The sequence below is a fragment of the Rhipicephalus microplus genome, chromosome X (genome assembly GCF_043290135.1).
Source record: "Rhipicephalus microplus isolate Deutch F79 chromosome X, USDA_Rmic, whole genome shotgun sequence".
Classification (NCBI taxonomy): Eukaryota; Metazoa; Arthropoda; class Arachnida; order Ixodida; family Ixodidae; genus Rhipicephalus; species Rhipicephalus microplus.
Window position 1 is genome coordinate 433,516,035 of NC_134710.1, and position 9,276 is coordinate 433,525,310.

The 9,276-nt window shown below is 50.2% G+C and overlaps 1 protein-coding gene across 1 annotated transcript; it reads right to left on the reverse strand.

Annotated features, from left to right (window-relative positions):
• Nucleotides 1–367: 367 nt before the first annotated feature.
• On the reverse strand, nucleotides 368–4,954 carry LOC142775491 (neprilysin-2-like). Its single transcript, XM_075876925.1, has 2 exons — nucleotides 4,910–4,954; nucleotides 368–2,074 (listed from the first exon to the last, which is right to left on the reverse strand). Exons 1-2 carry the CDS (start codon nucleotides 4,952–4,954, stop codon nucleotides 368–370), a joined length of 1,752 nt encoding a protein of 583 aa, XP_075733040.1.
• Nucleotides 4,955–9,276: the final 4,322 nt, after the last annotated feature.

The window sequence follows — 9,276 nt, forward strand, 5'->3', positions numbered from 1 at the left end:
ACGTACACACGTAAACGTTTACGAATGAGGAGCTGAAACGTTGAATGGCATGCGTTTTGGTAAGACAGTAAACGCACACCGGTATACGGTAACACCTTAATGTAAAGAAGTATATATACAAGCTAAAAATTGCCTCAAGGAGCGGAGTTGCATCTCCTAAATGTTTCTTCCTCCGTGGCCGAAGCCCAGTGCTCTGTATTATGCAGATTTTTCATGTTCAATTGTTCGAGCTAGTAAATACAATTCAGCTAAAATTATCAAGCTAGACAAATGCAAAATAAAAAAAAAGAGAACACACACCTTTAATTTGCACCATCGCATACGTAGGTGAGTGTTTGCGACGTTGACAAATTGTCCTAGTGCAAGTTCAGACGAACAGACATGTGTCTTTCTCTTCATTCTGGCAAGAAAAAGCACTTGCGAAATCACTGTCATCCGCTGCCAGGCCACACAGCCTCTCACCATCCGGACTGCCGCAGAAGTTGCTGCAATAGCTAATAAAAAAGGTCTGCACATCCGAGAGCATCTCGAGTCCACGGATCTTGACCGGCTGGTAGCTACTACTCGAGCTCCTCTTGAACGCATCTAGTGCCATTTTAAGCGCGAACAAGTCGGCCACTCCACGTTTCTCGTCATCCGACTGAGCGAGGTCCCACGTACAATTTTGCGTCTTTTCCCACCAGTCGTGCTCGTGCCCAATGTTATCTAGCCGCCTTCCATGCTCGTCCATGGTTTTTACCAACGCTCTGGCCAGCTGAAATCCCAGACCACTGTATGCCATAGCTCTCGAGCCGTCCTTGAAGTAAGATGGTGGGTAAATAGCCCCCAGGCTTATGCGCATCCAGTTGAAGCTGTAAACGTAAAGTACGTCACTCAGGGACCAGCGGTAGCGCGTGGTCATAAGACTGCCGTAGTAGCGGTTGGTTAGAGACTTCCTCAGTGCCATGCGCGACTTGATCCATATTGCGAAAAATGTGCTCTGTTGCATGGGAAAGCTGTCGTACATGACGTCCAGCGTGTTCAGGTGGAAGAACGGCTTTGGAGGCCAGAAATTTCGCCCCGCGGTTGCCTGGATCTTGGTGACAGCCATGCTCTTGGTGAACTTTGATACACTGCGGGAATTGATGACGGCGTCAGTCATTACGAAGGACGTCAACTTCAGAATTGTGGATATCTCGTGGCGCTCTTGCATCTTGATTTCGTGCGAGAACGAAGCGGCCAAGTGGGCGAGGCCGAACCACTCCTGTACGGTCAAGAAGCACAAGGAGTAAGTCCTCATGTCCTCAGTGCCCAAGCTTGGGAAATCGTCCAACGCCGTGGTGGCGGTCCAAGCGTAGACGTAAGCGAACATCCACCCGGTCACGTTTAATGCTATGTCCCCTCCGAGGTTATCCAATAACGCGAATATCCTAGCGAGGTACGGTTGGTTCGACAGCAACACTCCTGTGTCTGATGATATGTTGAAGTCGGTGGTTAGGTGCTTCTTCAGCAGCGCCACCCATTCCGCTGACGAGATTTCTGTGGTCACGTCGCCGACTCTGTAAAGTGGCACTAAAAGGTCGTGCTGATCAGCGTAGCCGAGAGACAGGATGGCGCTGCGGATGGCTCTTTCGTGACAACTCAGCTTTGCTAGGTCTTGGTCATCTAACGAGAGCGAGCCATTGCTCAACAGCGACGACATGTTGCGAGCCAAGGCAGCGTACGCATTGCCATCCAGCATAGATAGCTGCTGCATACGGTGCCACGTGAGGGCCCCAACCTCGCTGACGCTGACAACGAAGGAACCGTCAATGTCCGAGTATGCGGCGTTCACGTCGAACCACAGTGCCACTCTCCAATTTATGGAAAGGTCAAACAGAATGTCGAGAAACTCCAGCAGTCCCACGCGACGGTGTTCTTCGCGAGCCTGCGCAGGCCAAGAGATCCCTCGGTCTTCCATGAACTGCGTGAAGTCTTCGATGGCTTCGTTTACGCCTGACCTATCAGCACATTTCTCGAGAGCGATGAGCGCCTTCAAGGTCGTCGTCGGTGTGTAGTTCCCCGGGAGCCCTGAATGTAGCAGCACTTCTAAGACCTGCGTCGTGAGTTAAGTTATCGGCATTACAGACCAAAGTACATGGGCTAAATAAGCACGGGAGTAACGCGCGTACAACATTACACGTGGCCAGACATGTGCAACGGTCAGCTCTTCGCAGACAGACGGTAAATAGAAAAGTGACCACCCTAGGATTTATTGTGCGCGGATGGCCTAAAATTCTTGAATACCTCCATTAGAGTGGCTCCACAGCAACAAGGCCTCTGAACTGTTGTGATGGATGTACAGTAGCATTCACAATTACGGATTAAATTGAGATAATGTTGTTTTAGTGCAATCTGAACATTTACACCGTATATACAATGAGGGATTGTTAATGTCCCCATTTTATTCCGTTCATCGACCAAAATAGTAGGAATTATTTTGACCAAAATAATGACTGCTGGTCGATGGCACGTGCTTTAACTATAGTGGAAGCAACTGTATACATCACCAGTCCTGACGAAATCAGGTAAAACTCGAGTGATATGATCGCGGCTCCTAGGAATTTTCGGAGGATAAGAATTTAAGGCGACAGCGTTAAAGAGCACGTTTCGCTAAAATAACGGCATTGGAGTCAGCGCCTTGGTTGTGAGCAGAAAATTATCAACTTATGCGTGACGGAAAAATGGAGAATGATGCATATAAAATAATTAAAGGCAATCCTAGGTTAAAGTGGCGGTCGAACCCGGGTCGTTCGCGTAGAATGCGGATGTTGTACCTCGGGCCACGCGTCTGCTAGTGAACGCTGTGAAAAATACTTCTTTTGCTTGAAATGAAGTTGAAGTAACGCATACTTTACAAACACATGCAACTTGTATACATACTTCACAATACAACACAAAGTGTTGCAGTATTATTGTGTGGTACAAGCGGCCATTGCCATCGGGCGTCAGGGCTTGTGGTTATCATAATGACTTCGTGATTTAAAGCAGGCAGTCCACTACAAAAGGCACACGCTACTGCACTTGTTCTCTTGAGGCCACGTAGTGGGTGCATGGCAAGTTCGAAAAGGTTTCATGCACTAATTAAGTGTTTGAAGTGCGCACTAGCAGAACATTGCTATCCCCTCCACCTCCTAAAGGCGAAACTTTAGGGTTCCTTAACGTTTTGGGGCGAAGCTCCTTACGATCGAGCAATGTACCATGTCCGTCGGCGTGACATGCTTGGCACATACTCGCTCTAGATGGCGTATGTGCCACAAGGTATGCGAGATACGAGATGGTGGTACTTGGAGTGTTCACTACATGGACGCACAGACGGACACACGGACGGACAGACGGATGGACGTACGCACTGACGGGCGCAGAGACAAACGAATGGAAGTACACACAGACGGAGGCATGGATAATCGCGCGGACGGACGGAAGCAAGAACGAACGGACGGCAGGCTGAAGGCCACTTTGCCGCACTCATCATCCTTCACACCATGGATATGCTGCGATTTTTTCTTTGGTCCCAGTGAAGGCGCATTGGTCTGCAAGGTGATGGAGTATGGTTGTTGCCATGCAATTTTTATACTGCGTCGTTTATTTCGAACGTAACGCTACCATTCATGTATCAATAGGGGCTACCCTCTGTGCCACGCCGCCAAGGATCAAGCGACAAGCACGCGCGAGAATGTGCGCCGCGCTGCCGGTTCCTCGGGATCACGGTATCGAAAAATGCTTTTCATAGACCGGGGTCAGAATAAACCTTCGTCCTAGCCTCCTCGATTCCATACGCGCGAATCTACGAGGCCATAGTAGGATTTTGTGCACTCCTACGTTTACATTACAAATGACATTGGCGTAGTGTTTCGTTTAACGCATCGACGCGTGCTGCTGCTGATGTGTTGTGTTTACACGTGCCTGCCCCATCGATGTCGGCCATGGACTTGCGTATTAGACATTTCATAAAAGGGACAAGCAGCGAAGAGAGAGGATGTGGATGGTCTTGGCAAAATGGAGCCCTCACAACGTCACGCACATTTTTTTGAGACGCGCACACCTGCGAGCTCTCTGATCGTTCGGGCATGGTCGCAAATCTCCCGAAAAACATAGCCAAAACCACTACAATCAGAAAATATGTGGCCCTCATTCGTAGCATGACAAGCACTTCATAAATTGCTTTTGTCAAAGTAGAGTGTTATAATGTGGAAAACTGTATGAAGATAAGGAACAGGCTACTAGCTGTCGTCGGTCACATCACACCTGAATAATTATTTACACCCACACACAAGGGCCGTATATTCACGAGTGCAGCTGTGATCGCCGAGTTCAAAAAACTTCGCTGGAAATCACTCAGAGCTGTTGGAGGCGTTGCTGTGGCCCTGAAAAACAATAAGTGAAAATGTTCTCCTGTTATCTTTGGTCACGTGCAAAAGTTTCATAATTTATAGTGATACAAATTTCGCATGACACGAATATTTTTCCTCAATACGCGAGAGTCGTTTTAACGATGTTTAACTGTAAACTACGACCTGAACCAATACATGAAATCGCCTTACGCAGAGCACTAGTGTTGGGCTCGAACTTCGAGCGTTCCCGGAATACCTTATGTTACCCACCCCGCGGCCGGCGACCCCTCACCAACAAGGAAGCAGGGCCACCGGAATGCGGGACGATGACTGTCTGCTGGCCACAAAGGACACGACAACTCCCGTGCCCCAAGGGGTTCGATTATGGCGCCTTACAGGAGACCAAGCCAGGCTGCAGGTGGCCGGTACACGTGGAAGGTACACGTGGAAGGTACACGTACGCGTCCGCCAGACAATCAGAATCAGCGGAGGCGACGGCATTGGCGCACGGGCCAATTGTATTGATGGCCTGTCAGCCCGGCATCGCGGGAACTTACTCGGAGGCGCTTTTCCACGACCCGGCCACGCCCGTCGTCGACCATTCCGGGAACCGGTGTGAAAGAAACCTGAGCGACAGCGGAGAACCGATGAGTGGGCAAGAGGCGGTGGGTCTTCGAGGTTGTGGCGAGGAGAGACACATCAGTGCGTTCTGATTGGACTGTAAGAGTGGTGCGTTACGATTGGACTGTAAGAGTGGTTGAATGGGGAGACGGGATAAAACCAGGGGTGCAGGGACAGTGGTGGGAGAGAAGAGAAACGAACAAACGTCTCTATATCCAGATGATGTCGGAGCGGTCGTTTCCTCAAGGTGCCAGCAGATGAAAAGTTCTCGTCTTCGGCTTCCTTGGTGACAGCAGCAAATGTCGCGCAACAAGCGAGAGGTGAGTGGAAAAAACCAAACGGAACGTAACTGGCGCAGTCGAGCAGGATCTGCATGGCTGAACTGAGGAGGACAGCGGGGAGCGACATCGGCCGAGACTGACGACGACCACCTTCAACTGACGACCACGCTGCGGGATCAACAAAGCAAGGCTAGTCCACCGGATTCCGAGGAGGAAGAGCGCACCGCAAGGCTACTTCAGGCGGGTACCTCTTGATTTTCTGTTGGGCGCAGGCGATGACAAAGCATTACAACTTGCGAGACAGAGAAAGGGACAACTCGGAAATGAACGGGGACCGGGCAGGAAACTTGCAGGCGTTCGGAGTCGCCAACAGCGGCACGGGGGGTCATGGTAGTGACTCGTCAGATACGGCGTCAGAACAGCAGCTAGCGCTGCTCCAGCTTCCATTAAAAATTGCGGAGGCGGAAACGGAGAAGCAGCGTTTAATGCTGGAAAGCCAGCGGCTACGAGCCCGTAATGGGGCAGAGTCCAACGAGAGCGATGACAGCGTAGCGCTTGGCGGAAGGTCAGAGGAAGACAGGAGACTGAAATTCGCAAGCTTTTTAAAGGATGTACTGGCACCAATGCCGAACCAAGAGGCGCTTGCGCCAATGTGGTTCGAGGATGTTGAGGCAATGCTCGAGTCGTATAGAGTTCCGAGCGAATGGTGGGCCGGGCTAGATTTGCCACAGTTGAGTGAAAGGGCGCGCGGGCTGCTGTGCAGGCTTATGTTAAGCTTAAGTCAAGCATTTTGGAGGGTCTCAGGCTTTCGGCGGCGGAGTACAAGAGGCTGTTTGCGGGATCGAAAAAAGGAGAAAGGGAGTCCTGGGATCAGTTTGCCATGCGCCTTGAGAATTATTTCGACTATTATGTCCAGAGTTCAAAGGTAGGCACGTTCGAGGAACTCAAGCAGCTAGTCATCGCGGATCGCTTGAAAGAATGTTTGAGCCCGGAAGCGAGAGCGCATGTCATTTGTGATTAACAGGAGTCCTTTTTGCTGCCCAGTGGCGTGGCTAGGCTCGCGGAGAGATTCGAGGAGAGCGAAAAGTGCAAGGCAGCACAAAAGAAGGCAAATGTAGAGGAGTGGCAAAAGAAAGCTAAAACAGCGGTAGATACACCCCCGGACAGAAAAGGGAAAAGGCGATGTTTTGAGTGCAAGGGTGCCGACCACATTGCCAGAAATTGCCCCAATAAGGGCTCAGGTGCAAGGCAAGGCACTAGGCCAGGACAAGAAAACGGTCCAGTGGTCGCGAGGGTGACGGCATCTGCATTCGGGTCAGAAATAGCAATAGCAGACAGGTTGTGGCAGCGCAAAGAGCAGAAACAACCCTCACTGGAAACTGTAACGCTTAAGAGCTCAGGTCGATCATTCAACGCCGTGGTAGACTCAGGAGCGGAGGTGAGCGTCATCAGAAAGGCAGTGGTACCTCAGTACGATGGCACGGGTTCGCAGGTAACCGCTGAGTTGGGTTACGTGCCGCTCATAGCTACTGAAGGAAGTCCTTACGTGATGTCCGAGGCGGTGCAGTCGGCCGTGTTTTGTGCAATCACAGATAAGCTGCTAGACAACACCGACGCGCTGATCACGCCCAACGATTACGCACAGCTTCTTGAGGAAAGGGTTGAACGAGACATAGTGTCAGACGAGTGTTCAGCAGTCGAGGAGACCGAAGCTCTAGTAGAGCTGTCAGATGAGGCATGCGAGGAGCAACGGGCGATGGCAGGCATCATAACCGCGGAGAGCAACAGTGAAGGTTCCGAGCCGGTCAAAAGCAAACGACAGGAGTTTCGTGAGGCTCAGGAAGCAGACCCGGCTTTGCGAGATGCTTAGGCACAGGCAAAGGCCGGAACGCATGATATGCTCGTTCAAGACGAGCTATTGTATCAAGAACACCTCGCGGGTCGCATTTGCAAACAGCTAGTGCTACCATCGCACAGGCACAAAGAAGTGCTGAAAATGGCTCACGATTCACCATGGGCAGGTCATTTAGGAGAGAGGAAAACACTACAACAAGTGAAAAGCTCATTTTACTGGCAGCAGATGTCGCGAGATGTAAAGGAGTACTGTAGGTCATGCCATGGATGCCAGGGGAAATCGCCGACGAGGCAGATAGATACACTGTAAACAGAAATAAGCCGAGATAAGAGTAAATGACCTTGTCCTCTAGCGCACGCCCAGATGGGAGTTTTAAAAAACCGTCCGGAGGGAGTAAAAAATTTACTCCCCATCAAGAGGGGGTTTTTGCATGGTGCCAGGGGAGTTTTTATTTACATCCATTGGGGAACTTTTTCAAGTCAGTATGGGAGTAAATTTTTTGCATCGACAAAGAAAAAAAAATTACGTCAGCAGCCGTACCGCGCGCAAGCGTAACTTTAATTACACAACGTTTAATGCGCACAACAATGATTACAGTACACAAACATTATCACAACGTTCACGTTATATCACAACACTCGCACTCACCACAGCTTGCCACACGCAGTACACACCTACCATGTAGTCACCGGGTATATATATGCACCACATTTTTACCTCCCATGTAGCCCTGGTGAAAGCCTTTTTTCGCTATTAATTAGGCAATAAATACGCACGGCGTAAGTATGAACTTGCGGTGGTCTGATGTAAGCACTTCCACACACATGCCTTTTATCCTAAGCCTGCCTAATATTTATTATTTTTTTATTATAGCGAAAAAGTTTCATCAGTTGACGCTCTGTCGTACGGGCTGAATTTGCATTAGCAGTACTGTTTGTGGACCCGTAAAATGCACGGAATCATACACAAAGTGCGCGCGGCCTTGAATGAACACAATAACGAGGCACATTTAGCAGCTCCAGCGATGAAGCGAGGTAGACCGCCGCTACCGCGTTCGACGACTAGGCCTCACTCACGAGTACGGCACGGTGATTCGATGAATGAGAGCTGGCGATCACAAAATGCTTGCTGATGTGCAGTTTACGTCTCGTTTTTCCCATGCACAGAAATAGGTGTCCGCTATCCACGCAGTTTAAGCTACGGAGCGATAGACTTAAACGAATGAGACGGTTCGCAGTCGCTGTTTCCGTTGCTCGCATGCATTGCATGTATAGCTCGCAGAGCTCGCCACGGCGGCCGGTGCGCAGTGCGAGCTCGATACGATGCCGGCTTGATACCGACGCCATAGCGAGGCCTTCCTACCGCTTAGATGTTGCAGCCGGTGAAATACCGGTGACACTCGAAGCCACTATTGGCGGAGACAGGGCGAGCGCGTCGCCGGCGCAACTGTCAGACCGGTTGCCGGCCAGCCTGCCGTAGTCGATGGAAGCCTACTTCAGACCGCTTTGACGTTTCTGATTGTGAAACTCCAGGAGCAGCCGCTGACGATCGTAACAGCTTACTTTTGCTACCATTAATTTATTCTTCGAAGTTTTTTGTTTCTCGGCCCTTTGAAGCGCGGCATTCACGACGTTTCGTAGAGGAATCAGACCGATGTGCAGCGTGGTTTAACTGTGCGAAATATATTGAAATGTTCCCAGTAAATACCAACCAGTCGCTGCTATTCTTCGATGCACTTATAATATCGTTGCCTGTTGACAGATGCTTACACGGTTAGCCACACAAAGCACATGTGTTTCACACCGACGTGCAAACATATGCCCGTACACACACATACACACACACATACACACACACATACACACACACAAACACACGCACACACATAAACACACACACACGTCACGCCCAAAGAGGGTTTTTAAAGCTCCTATAGGGAGTTTGTAACCACGTGACCTGAAACTCCCTGGGGAGTTTAACAAGGTCATGTCGTTCATAAACTCTGTGATTAAGGAGGGGGCGTTTTACGATGACATGTGCCGAGTTCACTCCCTACCAGGGAGTAAATAATTGAGGCAGGGGAGTTTTGTGGGCTTATGTGCTGGAGAAACTCCCATCTCGGCTAACTTTTGCTTACAGTGTAGGGTTCCGATAAAGCCCCTGGCCA